The sequence below is a fragment of the Excalfactoria chinensis genome, chromosome 4, assembly GCF_039878825.1.
Source record: "Excalfactoria chinensis isolate bCotChi1 chromosome 4, bCotChi1.hap2, whole genome shotgun sequence".
Classification (NCBI taxonomy): Eukaryota; Metazoa; Chordata; class Aves; order Galliformes; family Phasianidae; genus Excalfactoria; species Excalfactoria chinensis.
The window spans coordinates 75,258,993-75,280,791 of record NC_092828.1 but is presented as its reverse complement, the minus strand read 5'-3'; the positions used below and the strand labels follow the sequence as shown (position 1 = coordinate 75,280,791).

Sequence of the window (21,799 nt, the reverse complement as noted above, 5' to 3'; positions counted from 1 at the left end):
AAAAGGAGGAAGAAGAAGGTGAAAGCAAGCAGGATCACCTCCTGTTCACAACACAGCTGACCTTATACCTCAGTAGCTGCAGCTGTAGCAAACTAACAAGCTCTTGACTGTGGGGATCAGTCCTCCTCCTGGTCAGGTGCTCACTGACCAGCTCAAGGCATTGCCACTGATGAAAACTCATGATAGAAGTCTTTTGTGCCATACTATTCCTCATGCTCCCTCTCTTACCTTACAATCAGTGGTGGAGGGTGGGTGGTTGGACTAAATGACCTTAGAGGTCTTTTCCAACCTTTAGAATTCTGTGGTGGCAGTACAAGGTATGGGGACTCAAGGAGGAGAACAGAAAGAAGAAGAAATGGAGGTATTGGGTGTATCGGGAGATGAACAAAAGTGGATTGCAAAGATAATGGTGGAGGTTGGTGGAGGTGCTCTGGAAAGCTTGTCTAGAAAAAAAACAGTTCAGTATGGCAGCAGTAGGGAGATAAATGGGGTTCAGGTGAGAGGTGAGGCATGAGGAACAGGAGCAGCAGGAAGCAGCTTTGAGAAATACTCTTCTGAGTCAGCTAGTGATGAGCAGAACTATTATCAAACAGTGTTTCCAAACTTGAGCTTCTCCCTCTCCAGGATCCGGCACAGAACAGCAGGTCAACCAGCTCTGCCATACTCGAGCCAGGTGCTCAGGGTCCCATAAAAAAAGAGGAATAAATGCAACGGTCCACTCGACTGCACCTCAGCCCTTCTCTGACAGCTACTCAGCAGCCTCAGCGCAGCTCCGTTGCGAGCCCTACTTGGGCAACCGGTGTGCAGGGAGGTGGGACAAGTGCTGGACAGTGTGGAAGCCCACCCGGTGTTACCAGGGGCAGAGTTGGGCTGGGGGTGCCACCGTGTGGGGGAAGCCAGCATTGCTCGCTCTGCTCCATTTGTAGACAGAATTCTCTGATTCTGGCTGTGGGAAGGTGGTCAGCTTCGTCCCGAACTGACCATGGGGCTGAAGAGCTGCGAACATCAGGAAAACATAGGCACACTTTTCCTCAGGCTCCAGCTTCACACTGCAGGACACCGATGCAGGAGACGTTATCAAAAGAAGAAATGAGTTTTAACAAGTGTAAAAAAACAGCCCTCAGCATGTCAGCTGCACCTTGAGAAACTTAAACGTTGCCAAGAGGCAAAGTAAGACAACCAGGCCCCTTGGGGCTGAGCAGGTTCTGCCAGAATCATGGAATCATTTGAGTTGGAAGTGATCCTAAAAGGTCAACTGGTCCAAATCCCTCACAATGAACAGGGCTTGGAACACCATTCAGCCTGACCAGGGATGGGGCACCCACCACGTCTCTGTGCAACCTGTGTCAGTGCCTCACCATCTTTACTATTAAAAACAACTTCTTCCTTATATCCAATCTAAATCTCCTCTCTTTTTGTCTGAAACCATTTCCCCTTGTCCTATTACAACATATTGCTAGACAAACCCCATCCCAAATAAAACTCCTTAAAACCATTGTGAAATTAAGAACCAGACGGTCTTTAATAGGGTGCTGGATGCACGTGGGATATTTACTTTGTAATGTGCTCCAGAGCAAAGGTTATATGCATTTTGGTTAACCAAAGTGTCTACATCTTTGGAGAGAGGTCTGCCATGGTCACAAGATCTCGACCCCGCCTCTCCCATTCACTTATGTTTGGTTAGTTAATGATAGGGCTAATCCCCCTTTTAGCAGATAGATGGATATACTGATTTTCAAGATGCTTCTCAAAGATAAGATGAGCCATCTTGACAACAACCAGACTCTTCTAAAGACTGCCCTCTTCTTCCTTATAGCTCCCCTTTGGACACTGAAAGTTACCAACTAGGACAGCCATGTCTAACCCAATGGAGCTACAATCAAAAATCTGATCATGTCTCTTTACCAGACTTTCAGAAGCCCTCTCTTACCAAAGAGAAATGCCCATTGCTTCACTACCTTATTTCAAGAAGCTACATCCAATTACCCCAATCACTTCTCCCTGCACCAGTAAACAGATAGGAAGAGAAAGGACTGCTTTAGCCAGTTCTGCTTGAAACAGAAAGCAAGCAGCTCTTTGGAGAGCGTAGACATCCCAAGCCCTGTGATACAAAGGCTCATGGCAACAATGGCAACAGCCTGTACACACTGAAAGCCTTATCCCATGAGGAGATGACCCTTGAAGAAAGGCAGGCTGCCTGTCCTGTAGTAGCATCTCCAGCCACAGCAGTATTAAGCAGTAGCTGGACATCTCTAGTTACCTAAAACTCTCACAACCATCCACTGTCCAGACACACACATTGGTCCATTTCTAGGGACATGGCTTCAGGCATCAGGTGTAGTTCAACTCTGGACACCATGCATTGTAGGTACAAGGATCTAAGACAAGACTGCTTGCTGCAAAACTCCATTCTCTGCTCACCCATATAAAAAAGGTGAAATGATATGTCCAACTACTCACCTTCCTTTGGCAGCCCACCTTCTCATAAGGTCTGCTGAGCCAGTTGTTGTAGTACATCGTGATCCCACAGCGGTTTTTGGTGTTTTTGTTTTTGCAGTGTAATCCAAAGGTGATCTTTACCATTTTGCTCTGAAGGAAAACATGTCAAGGAAGAAATAAACAAGCTCTAGAGGAGGAGTGGGGGAGATGCACAAGCTCCATGGGAAGGAGTGAAGCACACATCAAGCAGCCCACACTGCATTCCTCAGCACAACACCTTCCTTCTTCAGCAGGAAAGCAACACTCAGCCTTGGCCTACTAACAACCCTGTGCATGTAGCCAACGATCAGACAAGAACAAGTGTAACTGATTGAAGGTGAGCTGGTACAGCTGTGCTGAATGGAGCCACTTTGTTACTGCCAAGTCAAAATATGCTTTCATCATAGTTTTAATAAAAACTCTGATACTTATTTATATTACCCTGATATCACAAACAAGATGACCAGTAATTGTAATTGTGATTAAAAGTTAAGTAACCGGTATTTATGGAACCAAAGCAAGGACATTCAGTGAAGGCTGGAGAAGTCTTAACAACAAATCAGGTTGGATATTAGGAAAAGCTTAGTCTTCAAGAGTGGTCAGGCACTGGAACAGGCTGCCCAGGGAGTCACTGTCCCAGGAGGTGTTAAAGAAAGATGGGGATGTGGTACTTAGAGATGTGTTTTAGTGGGCAGTGTTGGTGGTAGGTGCGTAGTTGGACTAGATGATCTCAGAGGTCTTTTCCTACCATAATGATTCTGTGATTGTAATAAAGCTAAGGTCCGTCAAAGTCACCTTCAGTAGGTACATGAACTCATTACCAGATAAACTTCTCTTTGATAGGGAAATGTGGCATTAAAATTTAAAGAAATAAATAAACAACCACTTTTTCTCTGAACATATTTTACTTATTTCTTAAAGTCAGAGTTCATGTCTTCGCAAAGTACAAAGTCATAATGTGATTTTCAGTTCAATGCCACTTTATCTGTACACAGTGGATGTTAGTAACTCCAAATCCTGTCAACATCTAAGCCCAAAACTGCCACGGAGCTGACCTTATGGATGAGACGCACTTGGTGGACACCCATCCTGGACGGGGGGACACTCGGGCTTCCAGCGCCCTACTAACCTCCGCTCCACAAGGCGGCGCTGCAGGGAGGCGATGCAGCCGCCGCCACTTCCGCCCATATCCTCCTCGCTTCCCTCAGGAGCGTAGCGACGGTGATAGCGTGGCACCGATTAGGGTTATTCCGGTTATTTTCCGCATTAAGGCCACGGCACCACAACAGGTAACTAACGCAGGCGCTTCTATCGTAGAGGAGACAGTAGCAGAACACGTGGGCTGTGCAGGCCGCGACGTGGCGCTGTCCAAGGTGCTGCCGTGCTCCCCGCTCCGGCTATGGGCCGCAGCAGGGTGGGAGTGTGCAAGCAAGAAAATAAGGTCTGTGCTCAAAAAGCATCCCCTGCACACAGCGATCTAGGAAGGTTTTGTCTCTTGACCTTTGAATACCTAATTTATGTAGGGAATAAAAAAGTCTGTTCTTACCTCTGAGTGATTTGGAAGCCCTCCGTCCAGTCCAGCATGCACACAACATGTGTGTAATGCTGTCAACTTGGCTGACTCAAAGGCTTGTTAAATAGGAATGTTCTAAATGATCTGGCAAGACAAATAAAATGTTTTACCTCTAAGGGGAAAAAAGAAGAGCTTAAGAAAGCAAAAGGAGTCCTGTTCAGAGGCATGCTAACATGGAGTTTGTCAAACAAACACACCCACATTTCAGTGATTGATTAGGAATGTGGTGTGTAACTCTACTAATTCCCTATGAAAGCTAAATCCCCGTTGTTTCAAGCTGAAATAAATTGGTGTTGGACTCTTTGAGCAGAGACATTTCTGCAGGCAGTGAAATTCTGCAGGCAGTACCAAGCTTTGTACACTGGGACTACTGCAGAATATTACATTTACCTGAAATTCTGGAAGTTATTCCAGAAATCATGAAACAAAACCACAGTGCAGGTGATCAGGACTGTCCTCTGTCAAGACACTCTTAGGCAGGAATGTTCCCGAGTGCTCCAGGCATCAACACATCACTGCTCTCACTCAGTCCTAAGAAAAATAAAACCTGCTTTTTTGTGCTTCCTCCAGGTTTGGAGAAAGCTGAAATGTAACTAAATCATTGTTGTCACTGGGGTCGAAGGGGACAATTTCTTATGAATATGGACATAGAAAATGTCAGCTTTGTACTAGAAGGTGGCCATTGGGATGCAAGGTTTGTCTGTGTTCATAAACCATCCAGTGTGGGGATGTTGTTCAGATGCATGGCAGGCAGCAGCTCCTTTCTACCCAAAATAGTCCGTTATAGAGCAGAAGGTCTTTTTCCTGTCAGACATAATTAAAAATTCTTCTCAAATATGAATCAACTTGTTAGTGCGCAAAGCAAGTAACTGCCACGTGGTGCATGCAAATAGCTTGCAGGCCTTTTGGTTCTTCTTAGCTTGGAGGAAAACTGCTGTACTGCTCTTCCCCTCGCTGCCACGGGGTTGTGCCATTGCAGCGTCTGCATCCCGGCTCTAAGAACTTCGGCCTTGGTTGGACAAGGAGACAGGGGCTTTCCCTGCCCTGGAGATGGGATTTGTGGCGACCCAGGGCTTCGCTGAGCTGTAGCTTGGATGTTTAAGGCTCCCTCCCACCCCCTGGACTCCAAAAACACGGTGCAGAGCTTGCTGGGGTAGGATCTAGCCCCAGAGCTGGGTCCCAAAGAGCATGGTGCTCCCTCTGCATGGTGGGAACACAGGCAGAAAGATGCACGGGAGATATGCTTATTGGGTCAGCTGTAGCAAAGGGATGGAAATAGTGATCTAAGTGGGTTTTCCATTTTTTCTTCCTCATGAATGAGCACGTTGGTGAGTTGGTGTCCAACCCTTTGACCACACTGAGTGAAGAGGACGTGTTCTGAGCAGCACATACATAGATCACTCCAAAAGTTATGCCTCATATGTATTTCCATGGAAACTGCAACCAATAGAAAGAGCACAGAAACAATATTTGACAGATAAATTAACTAGATTGAAAGCATTATATTTCAGCATAGTCACCACCATTAGCTATGCTTTCTCACCAGCATTGAACAACAGCCTGCACACCATGCTTGTCAAAAGGCAGACCAGCAGAGGTGACCTGCTGTACTGTCACAGTACACCACCCACCTCCTCACTGTGCTGACATACACTGCTTGGTCTCCATAAACGTTCACCAGCTGCTGAATGCCAATAGGTACCATTTTTTTTTTCCACATCTTTGGTCACACGTCCTTCCATGTCAGACACCATTTGGTCAGACTGCCCCTCTGCTGCCATCTGTCACACAGCAACAACATGTAAAGGAATACTGGTGGGAAGGTTCGACTTCTACTGCTGTCCTACAAACACCTGCTTCTACCATCATGGGCCAACATCATAAAATAGGTGGCATTATTATTATCCTTGTAAAGTATATAATATAGCTACTGTGTATAGGTAACAACATTTATTTCAACTTTTTAACGTTACAAAATTGTTAAGGAGCAATCAATAAAGCCATAAAACTCTTTGGATACATGACCTTGGCTTTGTGAAACTGATGCATTGGGCTGCTTTGGTGGCAGTGGCTGCAATTGTTAGTGAGTTCTCAAGGCATTATCAGAGATCTTTGAGGAAATTTTACTCTTCACACACAAGGAAGCGTGCTCTGCTTGACCACGCATTTCACAAACTACCCAAAAGCACAAACATAAATAAGGCATAACTGTGAAGCGAGGGATATTTTTCTCTGGTAAGAAAAGGCTTCTGAAAGTCTGGTAAAGAGACATACTCAGACTGTTTTAGCTGAATGTCTGATTGTAACTCAATACATCCCATTTGAAAATCCACAGGTAACAAATTTACGTCGACTGAAAATGGAGTTTCAAATGTAAGTTGATAAATTTTTTTGCAATCTTGAAGCCTATTCTCAAATTCCATTTTCAATCCAGAAAGCAAAGCTACATATTTTTCACTGTTCACAGGACTGTCTTTAGCCAGCGTAACAAAACGCACACAATTACTTGCTGTAACTTGAGTTAGCGCTGCACCCTCGCCTTGGCCTGGTGTCAGCCCAGACAGTGCCCATGGCACACTGATGCCTGGTGGGACAAAGCTGGGTCAGCAGAATGGAAATCAGCTCAGGGCATTTGAGGTCAGGGATACTTTAAAAGCCGTATAGAATTCTACCCCTAAGGCACACAGGGCAGTGCTGGAGCTGTCAGGCTTGAGGACACAATGGCTGTAGCTGTAAGGCACCATACAAGGAGACAGCAAGAAAGCAGCTCAGGAAGTGGAAAGCAAAACAGGCCTGGAATCTTTAGAAGTCAAAAATTACTGGTCCAACCTGTGAAAAAGAGCAATACATCATAGCTGGGACAGGCGGACAGAACTTCTCAGAACTGTCCACAGCTCAGTCTGTAATGTGTATCTTTCTTTACTCCCTCCCTCTTTTTTGGCTGAATTTTTGCCCCAAGCCCTGCTAGAGAGCAGACAGAGCTTGCAGTGCCTTACTGCCTTTTTTTCAGCCTGGATCCTGCCTGATGTCGTCTCCAGGATGCTGAAGGGACAGGCTGCTCTCCTTGTCTTGGTTTGAGCATTGATCACCTTCTTTCCCCTGCAAAAACACAGGATTGAGCTTTTAGTGTCCATAAACCCCTTTCACAGGCCATAATCCCATTGGTGTGCTGCAATCCCCTTTGGTGGGCCATAATCCCTTCTGCTAGGCCCTAATCCCCCATGGCACTGAGATCCCTTCCTAAAGTATGACTGGGCTGCCCGAAGGTCAGCTACAGGACAGGAAAGGGTTCACATCCCAGTGCCCCCTGAAACATAAAGGCAGGGCCTGAGGCATGGTGTTAGGCACTGAAGGGTGCAAAGTGAGAGCATGCAGATGTAATGATGATGCTGTGGATCCATGGTTTCCCTCACTCACAGCTCTGTGTTTTGGAGGAGGTGTGGTACAGGAGCATGTACCTCCTGTGGCATGAGAGCTCCTCACAACATGCGCATGGGAACACTTACAGTATGGCCAGAGGAGGCTCATGGTGTCCCCCCCAGGGTTGTGACCAAGTCTATGTCACCCTTCAGGAAGGCAGGTGGGTGCTTTCTGCTGAGCACTGCATGTTCCTCATTAAATAATGAGGATTTCTGAAAGCAATAGCAGGGGAAAGAGACACTGAGGCAGGCAGTGAATTACATGGGTGTTTGTGGTCCGTGTGCTGGCATCCGTCTTCTTGTAATCTGGAAATGAAGGACAGGGCATAAGCTGCTGAGTTTCCAACACGGTGTGTGCTTCATGGGGCACAGGAAGGAAATGGGGCTGCAGGGTGCAATGGGTGTGAGAGGCTTTCATTTGGCAGGACCCTTGTTTTCAGAAACACAAGATCTCTGCTTCAGATGAAAAGCAAGAAGGCAGCACAGAAATAGATACCCACCTTGCCTGCAAGCCCCGCATCTCTAACTTGCCATCCATTGGCTTTACCCTGTGTAACATGTTCTCTGTTCTGGACTCTGAAATGCCCTGCATACCCTGGGATTCCCCTTCCCTTAGGAGCTGCTGCCAGAGCATGAGAGCTGAGCCTGGGATCTTGGTGACAAAGCAGCTATTTAGGAAGTGAACCATTGGGTACTTACACCAGAGGAAGAAGAGCAGCAGCAGCAGGAGAGCTGCCAGTACAGCAGGGACACAGCTGGAAATCACATCAACAGGCTCTGAGCAGCCACGGTCTGCCAGGGAGACAGCAAGAAGCGTCAGTGGTTGCTCTTCCATCCCCCTTAACCAGCTCCAGAGCTGGAATGTCCCAGATGAGGATGGAGAGGAGCATCCTTAGATTTCACACATTTGAGCTCCAGGGGCAAACCTTGCCCTGCTCTTCCCTCCCTGCTCAGAACATGGCTTGTCTTGGCAACACTGCATGCAAATCCCCTTCCTGAAGCACCAGCCTGCAAAGCCACCTGTGGAGCATCTCTGCCCAGCCCCACAAACACCCCAGCCCTCCCCACGAGGAAGGCAAGCAAGAGCACATGCAGCACAAACCAAACTAGCCCTTACCGTGGACCTGCTGGAAGTTGTGGAGCAAGAGGCAGGAGAATGACAAGTTGACTGCCAGCGTCATGGCTGTGCTGCACAGGATGACATGGTGGCCTGGAGAGAGAATTTCTGATGGATGGGGGGGCAGTGGTGAAGAGGAGCTGCTACAGGGAGGAAATGGGCATCAGTGGGGAGCAGGGCATGGGCACCATGCATGGAAGGGCTCCACAGCAGCCTTCATTCCTCGTGCAGTGATAACCTCAGAGGCTGCTCCTGGGCTCTTATGGGGATTTTGGCACCAGGGGTTTATATCCCCACCAGCAACTCACAGGTCTGGGCTAGGCACTGGGTGAGTGCTTCTGGTCTGCACAGAGAGATCACGGCAATCATCACCACGGTCATGACTGCAGCAAGGAAGCAAAGCCCATGCAGGATGAAGGCAGCAGAAGGACCTGTGGGAAAAAGAATTAAACACAGAATTGGGATGGGAACACTTCTCCTGGCTGAGGCTGAGCAGTGAACCCTAACAGTGATTTCTACCAATCAGCTACCAGGACATCGGACAAGGATGCACAGCTTCAGAGAATCTTACCTTCTTCCCGCATCCAGATGACAGAGGTGACAAACAGGAGGAGACATGAGATGCCCAGCAGCCCTATGATGGGTGGAGTTAGCCATGTCCATCCTGTTAAAAAAGGTGATCAGACTTGAGTTGGAGCTCAAGAACTCACTAATGAGGTACATGCAAAATACAGATGCATAAGATGTCATCGACTCCATGAACATTGAGCAAGGTTCCTCCAACTACCGAAGTGAGTTAGTGAGAAAGGCTTTACTGCACCTTCTGTCCCCTCCATGGCATGGAGAGAGGGCTCAGTTTGGGGATTTGAGTGTGGGCACTCACCGAGTCTGTGCTCCCCCGGCTTCAGGAGCCAGATAACAAAGCTGATGGCAGCAATGACTGCGAAAACCAGTGCAGCTGCTGTCGTCCTCAATGCATCATGGAGAGGAGGCGAGAGACCTGCAAAATGAGGTGAGGGGAACTAACACTGAGGACAACCCCAAGACATGTGGCAAAGCACTGGCTCCACTGCAGGCTGATGCTTACCTGTTATTGTGAGGTTGACGGTTGCCACTTTCCAGCTTACAGCATTGCTGACATTGCAGGAGTAGGAGCCACAGTTTGACTTCTCTCCCTTCCTTATCCACAACTCAGTGGAGATCAGAGAGGGCTGATAATAATTTTGTGGGGTAAGGGAATGTCCATCTTTCTTCCAGGAGACATCAGCCATGGTCCCATTGGGCAGGAGGCAGATCAGCTTGATGAGAGAATTGTTCAGGTTTGAAATCTCCAGAAGCTTGGGCTGGGGCACAGGCTCTAAAAAACAGAGAGTGACATGGTAGCACTCCCTTGGATTGCCTCTGTAAGAGATATTATTTTTGACTAATGGTAACAATCAGGCCCCCTGGTCCCTAATGCATAGGGCTGCCTATTGGGCAGCAGTCCCAACCCACCAGAAAAGGGAGACCCTCTTGCCATTTGGTTGATGGAGGAGTAGAAAGTGTTCTAAAAGGCTGCTTGTCTTTAAATATGTATGACAGAAAGCTTCTTTCTCTTTGATAATCAGTGAGGCAGCCACTCGCTCCTCCCTCTTTAAAGCCAGCCTTGGTTGAGGTGCAAGAACTATGAGCCCCATGGGGAGAGCAGCATCTTCCCACTTTGCAACTCAGCCTTGGTTCAGCTTGGAAAGGCAGGAAATACCACAGGAGCAAGGCAATTACCACAAAGTTCAACAGCTGCTGCCATCAAGCCACTATGCCATACCAAGGATGCATAGTACCGACTCTTGGAGGTCAGGTAGGGAAACCCTGGGTCAGGGATAGCAGCCTGAAGTGCCAGGTAGGATTAGGCTGGGAAGTGATGACAAGGACCTCTGGACACTTTCCTCCAAGAGAAAAGGGCTGCTCACACATAGCAGTAGTGTGGTAAAGGATGGGGCATAGGAGAAGCCATCAAGTTTAGCCAAACTCTCCAAATAGCCAAATCCTCTACTGGGAGCTTCATGGGCACGTGTTGGAACCACATGGTCTCTAAGGTGCTTTCCAACCCAGGCCACTCTTAAGAGTTATGCTTCTAAGGTCAAAGAGCATTTTAGGACATTGCTCTCCTGAGAGCAGCTGCTAACGCTGAAACAAGGAGGTACACGTTAAGGAAGAGGGTGCCTGTCTCCTGTCCATGTCTTTCAAAGCAGTGATAAGACCAGAAAGTCCTCCAGTCCAGTCAGGAGGATGTGTACCTGTGGTCCCATCTGTCATACTCATGGCAAATCTTTGTCAGAGCAAAACATCTTTTGAACCTATTTTGACTTACTGATCACTTCCAGGATAGTTGCCCTAGCCCTGTCCTGCATCAGGTCAACTGTTGCTTTATAGATGCCACTGTCCACCTCCCGCAGCTGCTGCAGGACAAGTGAGCCATTCGTTTGGTAGAAAACCACTCTGCCTTGGTATGCAGTGTAAACAATTAGATCCTGTGAGTTGGCATAGTACTGCAAGATGAATTTGGGTGTGCTGCCATCTATGTATTCCCACTCGGTGATGTTCACATTGCTGATTGCCGGTGCATGCATCATGACAGAGGAACCTTCTGCTGCAAGTTTTCTTTCTGTCATTCCCACTGCAAGGGAGGATCCCAGCAAAAGCAGCAACACATCTGGAAATAAGAGGGATGCCACAGCAAGGTAGGTTAGTTTAAAAGAAAAGCTGAAGTACAACTTGATTGGTTCACAGATCCTTTGATTTCTTGGCCCCCATTATGACACATCTGATTTGCTTCTCCTTTTTTACACATCACTTTTGTAGACCCGTTACGTAAATGTTTCTTAGCAAGCTCAGACAGCTCTTTGCCTTTGGAAGGAGAATAACAAGGCTCTGGTCTCCTTGAGTGCAACATGATGGAAAGTGCAACAATGACAGCAGAGCAGCAAGATCCCAGGCTGCAAAGAGAATATGATCAAATGCAACAGCCACAAGCACAGAAATAAAGGAAGGAAGCTGACTACACTTGGAAGAGCTCAGGTAGGCAGGGATCTCCAGCAAGATATCTGTGTCTCCACTGCCAACCCTTAAATGAGGTCTGGGAAGGGGTGGATCCACTCATTCTGGACACTCACAGGCACTGCATGCACCTGAGCTCCCCTGGGTTGGCCCTGCCTCCCCACCAGGTGCTCAATCACCATTTCAAGCCATGACTTTGCATTTCTGCTATGCTGGAGGTTACTGCTCAATGGGACCAGGCTCAGCACAGCTCCACCCCCAGACCTCATGCTGTCCCAGCAACAGCACCTAGTGGTACTCAGGCACAATGATGGTGCAGCACCTGCTGAGATGTTCATTCCTTGACCATGACAGAGGTGCTGACTTGTGGAATCAAACTCCATAGCCACAAAGTATGGATGGGTACACTCTTGGCTGGGTAAGGAGCTGGCTGGAGGGCCAGGCTCAGAGAGTGGTGGTGAATGGAGTTAAATCCAGCTGGCGACCGGTCACGAGTGGTGTTCCCCAGGGGTCAGTGCTGGGGCCTGTCCTCTTCAATATCTTTATTGATGACCTCGATGAGGGCATTGAGTGCACCCTCAGTAAGTTGGCAGATGACACCAAATGGGTTGGGAGGGTGGATCTGCCTGGGGGTAGCAAGGCCCTCCAGAGGGATCTGGACAGGCTGGAGAGCTGGGCTGAAGCCAATGGGATGAGGTTCAACAAGACCAAATGCCGGGTCCTGCACTTTGGCCACAACAACCCCAGACAGCACTACAAGCTTGGGGCGGAGTGGCTGGAAGACTGTGTAGAGGAAATGTACCTGGGGGTATTGATTGATGCTCGGCTGAACATGAGCCAGCAATGTGCCCAGGTGGCCAAGAAGGCCAATGGCATCCTGGCTTGCATCAGAAACAGTGCTGCCAGCAGGAGCAGAGAGGTGAATGTACCCCTGTACTCAGCTCTGGTGCGGCCGCACCTTGAGTACTGTGTTCAGTTTTGGGCCCCTCACTGCAAGAAAGACATTGAGGCCCTGGAACGCGTTCAGAGGACGGCAACAAAGCTGGTGAGGGGTCTGGAGCACAGGCCTTATGAGGAGCAGCTGAGGGAGCTGGGATTGTTCAGCCTGGAGAAGAGGAGGGTCAGGGGAGACCTCATTGCTCTCTATAACTTCCTGAAGGGAGGTTGTGGTGAGCTGGGGGTCGGCCTCTTCTTTCGTGTCATTAGTGATAGGACTAGAGGGAATGGTTTCAAGCTACAGGAGGGGAGATTCAGGCTGGATGTTAGGAAGTATTACTTCTCAGAAAGGGTGGTCAGGCACTGGAATGGACTGCCCAGGGAGGTGGTGGAGTCACCAACCCTGGAGGTGTTCAAGGAAAGACTGGATGTTGTATTGAGGGACATGGTTTAGTGGGAGCTATTAGTAATAGGTGAACGGTTGGACTGGATGATCTTTTAGGTCTTTTCCAACCTCGGTGACTCTATGATTCTATGAAAGTAGTTATAAAGGAGGTATGTTTAATGAGTGATGCACATACACCCTGGTGCAAGGGGGACAGCTCCACCTCACTTGCACACCATTAGGAGAAAGCTTGCAACAGATATAGGCAGAACTAATAAATAATCAATAGTTTGCAGGAATTTGGATACATACTCATTACATTCCTGAGACCCCATTAGCATGCAGTCCCTCCCCCCTTGCACATGTGTCGTGAGTCGTGGGGGTGGTTGTGGGATGAAGGCTCATCATCTTCCTTGCGAAGGCTCATCGTCTTCCTCGCTGTAAACTTTCGACCCTGCAGGAGGGGCACCCCCCAAACTGGTTCCAGCTTGCTCTGTAGACATCTAATCACCACAGTGTTCTTGGGCTGTTCCACCCTTATCTTCATGGCATTCAACCCCTTGTTTTCTCAAACTTAGTGTCTGCAATTCCCCCTCTCTCTGCACCGCCCCGTTAACAGAAACTATCTGTAACTACCCTTTGCCTTAGTGAGGCCCCCTTTCCCTTTCTGTAGCAAAGTGTTTCCTTTTCATCTATTATGGGGTCCTTTTTCACTCTTCACTCCCCCCCTTTCTTTAATCAAGCAGGGCTTCCACCTGCTAGATCATCTGATTCTTTCTTGACGTGTCCTGAAATAAGTCCTGCTCTCTACCTTTTGTCTTAGCTCATGCCTCTCCCATACCTCATATTCCTTTCTGGTATCGTGGCACAGACACAAAGAACATCTTATTACAACACAAGTAAAACACACCAAGAGTAGCAAGGTGATGCAGACTAATAAAAGCTGTTTTAGTCATCCTAAATTTGGCAGCTAGTAAGTTTATCCCATAGTCCAGAGAAAACCATTCCCCAATTGGTGTTATCCCTGCCTACTCCATGTTGCAACGCAACTTTGGATAAACAGGATATCTCCTCTTGGATTGTCCATCATGCATCTGCAGCAGCATCCTCAATTGTTTCTAAGGTGACAGAAGTTTTCATACAGCGATACCCCCCTTTTCTTGGGAGTTCAGTGAAATCAGTTTGCCATTGTTGCCCTGGAAGGCCCTTTTCCATGAGGCCCACTTGTGCCCTGTTTCCGGCACTAGGATCATACTTTGGAGTGTTGGTTTGCCCAATATATTCTCTTATCTTCCGTAATAACCAATTTCCGTAAAATACTAAAGGGCCTAACAATGTGCCCATCGGGGCGTGCACCCATCTGTCAGCTTGCTCTCTTCCTTTCTAAGTCATTAATTAGACTCCTTTCCTCTTTAGAATATTTTACAGCTTTTGACTTGGGTTCAGAGATTTTAAGTTTACCGTCTGGAATTGAAGCCTTCTTCAACTGCCTGTTCTGCCACCTGATCTATCGTCTTTATTTTCTGTTTCCTGTACAGTGTTACATTTCTGATGTCCTTTACAACATATAGTAGCCACTGGTAGATTTACATCAGGCTGTTTTGCTTGTGTGTGAGCAATCCTTGCTCTTTTCAGATGGTGCTATGAGCGTGTGGCACCCCAAACACATATTTAGCATCTGTCCATATAATTAAGGCTCCTGTCAAGGCAGTTAGTTCAGCCTTCTGAGGGGAAGTCCCCACAGCTGGTGGTTGTGCTTCGATTCCCTGGTCAATAGCAGTTACTGCATGTCCTGCCTTACAGTCTCCTTGTCTCATAAAACTGCAGCTGTTGGTTAACCAGGTGTATTCTGCATCTTCTAAGGGTTCGTCCTTCAGGTCTGACCAACTGGCTGGAATGTGCAGCTTCAGTTGTTTCAAAGCAGTCCTGTAATACTGGTTCTCCGGGAGTTCCGCTAAGGAAAGATACTGGGTTGACAATATTAGTTACAATTATTTCTACATCACCCTGCTCTACCAGGATGGGCCTGGTATTTCGAGAATCTTTGGGGTGAGAACCAATGTCCCCCTTTTGTTACCAATACAGTAAACACCGTATGAGATATTAAAACTGGTATCCTTTGGCCCAGTGTAGATTTATGGGCTTCTTGAATATTGAGCACCAGTGCAGCCACTGCCCTCAGGCACGCTGGCCATCCCTTATTCACTTCAAGCTGTTTGAGGTTTACCATCAGTCCGTAGCTGTGCATCGACAGTCGGCACCCTCCTGTCATTCCTGGGAACGTATGGAGTTCCTTGGCAGTTTGCGGCTCAGGGGTTTAGCAGATGGCTTCTTTCCTGGCAGTCCTTAAGGTTCAAAGTCCACCTGTAATTCCATATCCCAAATACGTCACTTGCTGCTGAGTTATTTCTGCTTTCTGTAAACCAAGAAACTCAGCAAACTCTCAGTCTATTGTACACACTCCTTTTGTTGCTGTGGCATCCACGTGCTGCAGTAAAGTTCCACCTGAGGATGGAGGATCCCAGGTCTCAGGCTCACGAGTTGACGAGTTCTCAAAAATCATTAAGCTGTTCTTACAACGCTGGGTAACATTGTCCAGGTTAACTGAGTCTCTTCTCCCTCTATTAGAGCTTTCCTACTCAAAGGCAAATAACCTTAGGCTTCCTTTGGCCAAAGCAGGCAGAAGAGACATCCCTCAAATCCAGAAGGTAAACTCCACCTATTCATTCCTTAACTTGGTTGATAAAGTACATGGATTTACCATCACTGAGTGTATCCATTCAACGATTCCATTACTTGCCCTCATGTCTTCTACCAAACTAAAGCACTTGCTATCTGAAAATTTAGCAAATTGGCAAACTTGGAGTTTTGTACTTGGATTCCCATTCAATTATTAATTCAAACTCAAAAAAATTATCTATTATTTCCTTTATCCTTCTACAATCACATAACCTCAAAGGGAACTGCTTTACCCTCACTGGGTGAGCCCTTGCTTTTACTTCTATTTAGGGCTTCATTTTTGGCCCTGATGCCCAAACCCTTAAGTGTCTTATTTGAGATTGCTGTAACTCCTGGGAGTACAACATTGTTTTTTCCAGTTTGTGTTAAAGCCAGGCTTACAATTTTTAATCAGTCAATATAGTTTGACCCTTAGCTCCAGTTTTATTAAATTTCTTGCCAGATAACCTGGCAGGTACAAGAATTCCTGTATTCCCACTTGTTTTCTTAGCTTATATTTAATTAATTCCAAAAGTAGCCTTTTCTTGTTGGGCAGTAGCTTCTGCTACTGTTACAAAACCATCTATGGGTAGTAAGAAGCTCCCATATCCATCAGAAAATGAACTACTTTATCCTGCTTCCCTAGCTGCAATTTCATCAGTGTATCTGCTAGGGTTCTCTTTAACCCTTTTTCCTTTGTACACTATTCCACTATTTGTACCCTCAGTTACACTTCCACATACCCTCAATTATATTTCTGTATACCATTAATAGCTACACTTTCTTATACCATCAAAACAGTTTGTCCCATTCCCTTCAAAACCCACAAATCAAACAGCACGGTTCTCCAGTTTCCATAAACACCCTTAATACCGTGTAACTTTCCCTTAGCAGTCCGTATCGTTCAGTTATAAAACATCTCGTCACAGAATCAGCACTGACTGACCCACCTCCCTTACACCTCTTTGCAGGCAGAACACCATATCACATCCCAGCTCTGCTGAAACAGAACAGCTGCCCTGCAGCACCCAGCCCAAGGATACACACAGATGAGTTCCTCTCTCATACTCACAATGTGTGATGAACATGGCCAAGACCTGCGGGTGCCTTCAGGCCTTCATTAGGTCTGAGCTCCTCCTGCAGCGATGTGCCCTTGGTGGGGTTCTCTAGGAATAGTGTCCCCACCTGCAAATGACACCACGCAAAGCATCAGCACCTTCCCATGCTGGCTGATGGCACTGAGACCAGTGCAGGAGCGGTACGCTCTGCACCCCTTCCCATGCACTGCGTATTTGCAATGCTGCAGCTCTACACTGTCCCTTTGGTATTCATTTATAGAACTGCTGGCCATTATGGTCATGTTCCCTGCATATACTGAAGCACTCTTCTTCAGCTTGAACGCATTCCCTCATCTCCTCAAGATGACTAAGCTGTCGAGTGATTGCAGGCACTGCATCTCCTTATCCACATTAATGACTTGGAAAACCTCAACCCCATCCCAGCCGCTTCTCTCCAAATTGGATGCTCCCAGCCTATTTGAGTGCTGTCTCATAATACTTTTACCTTTTGCTCTCTGGAGTTTCTATATTTTTAGGAGACTTTCCTTCTTTACTCTAGAAACTCCAGTATGCACAGTGCAGACCTGTTTGCATGGCAGATCTCAAGCACAAACTGTCAATGCACAATGCGCTTTGCAGTGAGGTGCAAACATGCTCATTGGACAACATCTGGCCTTTTTTGTTGCCTTAATCTTCCTCCAGGTATGGATATGTCGAAATAGCCCCTCCAACAATTGAAATGAGACAGAGGGAAAAGAAGTTCTGAGCAGAGATGAGGTCCTGTGCTGAATGCTGAGCCCACTTCAGTCATTACCTCCTGGCAACATCCAGTTGTATTCCATGGGCCCCAGCATAGTTCAGAGCATCATCTGAAGGAAAGGAAGCAAAAAAACCATTTCAATTATGGAACTGCTCCTGGACCACTCTGAGCCCATTCCCTGCTCAGCATCCTAACCCCAAAAGTAGCCAAAGCCCAAGGAGAGATGGATATAAGCTGGGTACATCATGTTCAAGCCTGCAATGGAGAACTCCAGTCCCAACTGTCCCTACCACCAAAGGGGCTGATGGCTGTTCAGCGGCTTCTGCCCTGATCAAAGGACTTCAGGAAACGAGCTTTTAGAACAAATCACATGAACTTCTGTGCACTGCATTATCGGAGGCAGAGCAGCTGTTGCAGGCCACAGAGCCCTGGTGGCAAGGCTGAATCTGAATGCACACACTCAGGGCTGCTGGTGGAGCATCGTGGGCTCGAAGAATATCTTCTGTGAATTCTCTGATGTGAAGAAAAAGAGGGAAATGAGGTCTGCGATTCCTCTGCAAAATGCCTGTGATCTTGGAGGACAGTATGGGGCAAAGGGTTGTGGGAGTGCTAATGCAAAACTCAGCCACTTTCCAGCCTTCTCTCTGGCGTCCTCTCGCTGTCTGAGGTTTGGACAAGAAACAGTTGAGGCTTTTAAAAGGGAAACAAGAAAAATATTCTTTACTGATACATACAGCTGTTTTCAGGATGTGGGAGCAAGGGTTGTGGAGGAGGCAGGCTCCGTTTAGAGATGAAGAATTTCCATTTTCCAAGCAAATCCCAGCTGGCAGGCTCTATTTCCCAGTATGGGTATCTGGGTCTTAGAGTTCCTCCCAGCTCCCCCTGCACACACAGGGAGGGGCTGAGGTTCCCCCCAGTAAAGAATAAGACAAGTTTGAAAGAAAGGCTCCTCTGGAGGAAGGATGATGGTTTGGAGGGTCTTCCTTCTGTGGCTCAGGACTAGGATAAGAAAGGTCCTCCAGCTCAGGACAGCTGCACAAACCTGCAGCACTCAGAAAAGGCATGAAACATCCCAGGCCACAGTGTTGTCCAGGTACCCAGGCAGTATCGCTTCTTCACCACCAGGTAAGTTTGCAATCAGGCATGTGATGCAGCTCCTCTGCAAACTGCTGCTACCCCTTTAAAAAACAAATCCCTCCTCCACCTTCTCAGGTTGTGATATGGCAAAATAAATAAGCCCCCCCCCCCAGGTGTTGTCTCTGAGGAAGTCTGTGCCAGGAACCAAAAATCACCTTATCTCATGGATGTTTGCTATAGCAGTGTGGCCAAGGCCAATGGTATCCTGCAGAGCATTAATGGGAACGTGGCCAGGAGGATGAGGGCAGCGATCCTGCCTCTCTGCTCTGCACTGGTGAGGCCACATCTGGAGCACTGTGTTCAGTTCTGGGCTCCCCAGTTCAAGTCAGGGAACTTCTATGTCCAGTGGAGGGCCACAAAGATGATGAGAGGCCTGGAGCATTTCCTGTACGAGTAAAGGCTGAAAGATCTGGGGCTGTTCAGCATGAAGAAGAGAAAACTGAGAGGGAATTGTATTGAAGCTTAGAAATATCTAAAGGGCGGTGCTGTGGTTTAGCACAGAAGAATAGAAAAGGAAAAAAAAAATAAAGAGGAAGTAGAACTCATGGGTTGAAGTAAAAATATATATACTAAGAAAGGGCAATAATTCTAACTATATATAAATATACACACACACAAAACAAGTGATACAAGGCAACTGCTTCCCACCCATCAACCAATGCCAATTTGCTCCCAAGCAGCAGCTGCTCCGCCAACTCCTCTCCTATTTTCACATTTTCCCTTTATAACATCATGTATTACAGAACGCCCCTGCGGTCAGCTGAGGTCAGCTGTTCTGGTCTCACCCCCTCCCTGCTCCCAGTGCCCCCCCTAACCCCACACTGGCAGCGCAGTGCCAGAAGCTGAAGACTGAAAGGTCTTTGGCTGTGTGCAGCGCTGCTCAGCAGTGATAAAAACAACAGCCTGTTTTCAACACAGTTTTTATCCTGAAGTCAAAACAGCAGCATAGCAGACACTGCCCCAGTGAAACCAGACAGGCATTTCCCTGTCAAGTGGGTGAGAGGAAACAGGCTCGTTCCAGGGGTGTGCAACAAGAGGGAAAGGAGCAAATGGCACAAACAGGAACCCGAACATGAAGAAAACCTTTTTTACATCGGGAGTGTTGGAGCACTGGGACAGATTTTGTGATCCTTATATGGGGCAGTAGCAGAAGCCACTCCAATAAACAGGAAGAACATGAGGAGAGGGGACTTCCTTCTATGGCTCAAGAAAAGGAACATTCTCGAGTTCAGGCAGTTAAAATGAAACTGCAGCCCTCAAAAATGAAACCAGATGTTTTGCACAGATGCTGCTCGGTGAGATGAGCTGCTATCAGCAACGCCCAGGCAGAACCACCGCAGTGCTGGACTGGGCCAGCACAAAGGGCGAGTGAGGGGGATAACAGCAAGTCAGTGGTGGGATGGGCGGTCAGTAATTACCTGCCCTCATCAGGAGGTGACCTCCTGCAAACAGCCTGTTATGCATTGTGTGCTGTGAGGCCCAGAAGCCAAAGGGATCGTGTACCAAATACTTGCTAAAAGTGAAAAGGAACAGTTAAAGCACTTTCCTGGACAGACTTCTCTTAATATGCAGAGCTGCTGCATCATAATAGGCAAACTGAGTTAAGGAGGGGACATCTCACAAACGATGTGACCCATAAAGAGATTATTCCACAGATTATTGACCACATTGTTAGAGGCCTGTGACTCATTTGCAGCTGCTGACAGAAGTCTTCCTTGGGAGCAGTGGCTGGGGGAAGCACACAGGAGGCAGAAGAGTGGCAGTTTGGGTGTGCGCCCACCACCAGAGCAATGGCCATAACTACACGGCATCACTGGATCCAAGGGTGGTGACCTCTCTCTACCTTTATCTTTACCTTTCTCATACCATATCTTCATGGCTCGCCACCAGGAAGGAAGAGATGTATCAATCTAAGTACTGTAGTGGGATACAGCTCGGAATTGGGTTGTGATGCACATCAAACTGAAGCACTGTGCACACACTGCCCTTGTGCTTGCTGATGACAGATCTTCAGCTGGAATAAATGCACTCAGAAGCACATGGTACCAGCGTGTACGATTGGGTACAGATATGGATGGAGCAGGTACATAGGGTTGGTAGGTTCCCTGTTTTGCAGCAGAGTGCTGCAGAATCCATTATCTGTGGACTTCCCCATCAGGAAAAAAAAAGGAGAGAGACACAAATGGTCCCACAGCTTCAGAAGGTTAAAACATTAGCAATCAGGAAACCCTGCTGAGAGAAATACCACCCTCAGCCAGTTCTGCCTTATTGAACAAAAGAACTGTCAAAACCAGTGGAAAACAACAACAAAAGCAGGAAAACACCGATTGCTGGCAGGTATGCAGTAGGAAAAAAGAAGCTTCATATTCTGTAAGCAGCAGGAGGGGGGGAGGGGTGGTGGAAATAATCATCTAAATGGGAGCTTGATGTAAAACTGCAGCCCTAAGCCCAGCGATGAGCACCTCTGCGCGTCAGGGGTCTCTCCCTGGCCTTACAGCCAGTGCTGGAGGTATGAGGGACGCCAGCCAATGATGGGGGGGGGTTGGATTTAGTTCCTTGCAGGCGGCTGAGAACCGGGTTCCCCACAGGGGAGAGTGGAAGCACCGTATGGAAGCAGTACGGGGTCCCCCATCCCCATAGCTTCAAGTCCCACGGCTCCATCCCCTTCATGCTGCCCCTACCCTTTTTGCTCTGCCCCTTTTCCCCTCCCCAGCTCGCCGCCCCTCCCTACCCCCGGCCAGCCGACCCCTTTTGTGCGCACTCACCTCCTCTCGCAGCTTCTCTTGAAAGGGTTCCTACTTTCACTATGCGGGGTATTGTTTGCATTCTATTATGGGCGGTGCCTCCGTTAGCCCATCCACGGCGCGCAGCCGTTGATTTTGTTTCTCTTAGCCTCTAAGCAAGCAGCAGAGTCAGAATGCTTTAATCTTTTGCTACAGAAGGCATAAGGGCATTTTCTTCGGGTTCCACATATATTGCTTTAAAAAGCGGCTCACTATGACCTAAGAAAGGAACGGAAATCTCCCGAATTGGGGAAAGGTGGATAAAAGTGAGTCTAATGTCTCAGTGCTAAAGCTGATGGTGACAAATGGGGAAGTAGGTGGGCACTCGCCCATCCTAGATTCCACTTAGCACGGCCAAAGGGCACGTGTTAATGAGTCCGTGAGAGAGCATGAGTTTTC

General features: G+C 47.7%; 1 protein-coding gene across 8 annotated transcripts; it reads right to left on the bottom strand.

Annotated features, from left to right (window-relative positions):
- Positions 1-3,440: 3,440 nt before the first annotated feature.
- LOC140251473 (uncharacterized) lies at positions 3,441-21,598 on the bottom strand. 8 transcript variants are annotated; one of them, XR_011903421.1, is made up of 16 exons: positions 21,383-21,597; positions 17,535-17,589; positions 16,735-16,847; positions 10,938-11,279; positions 9,675-9,944; positions 9,471-9,587; positions 9,159-9,251; positions 8,896-9,018; positions 8,588-8,680; positions 8,170-8,262; positions 7,733-7,776; positions 7,048-7,150; positions 6,724-6,880; positions 4,442-6,635; positions 4,025-4,135; positions 3,441-3,875 (listed from the first exon to the last, which is right to left on the bottom strand). XR_011903421.1 is itself a non-coding variant. In XM_072335302.1 (12 exons), the coding sequence occupies exons 3-12, from the start codon at positions 16,748-16,750 to the stop codon at positions 7,058-7,060; spliced, it is 1,284 nt and encodes a 427-aa protein (XP_072191403.1). In that variant the 5' UTR covers positions 16,751-16,847; positions 17,535-17,589; positions 21,383-21,596; the 3' UTR covers positions 4,335-7,057. The 8 variants fall into 8 exon arrangements, 1 of the variants encoding a protein (XP_072191403.1); XR_011903419.1 differs by having other exon boundaries at positions 3,442-3,875; positions 4,442-6,880; XR_011903420.1 differs by having other exon boundaries at positions 3,442-3,875; positions 4,442-6,844.
- Between the last annotated feature and the right edge of the window lie 201 nt (positions 21,599-21,799).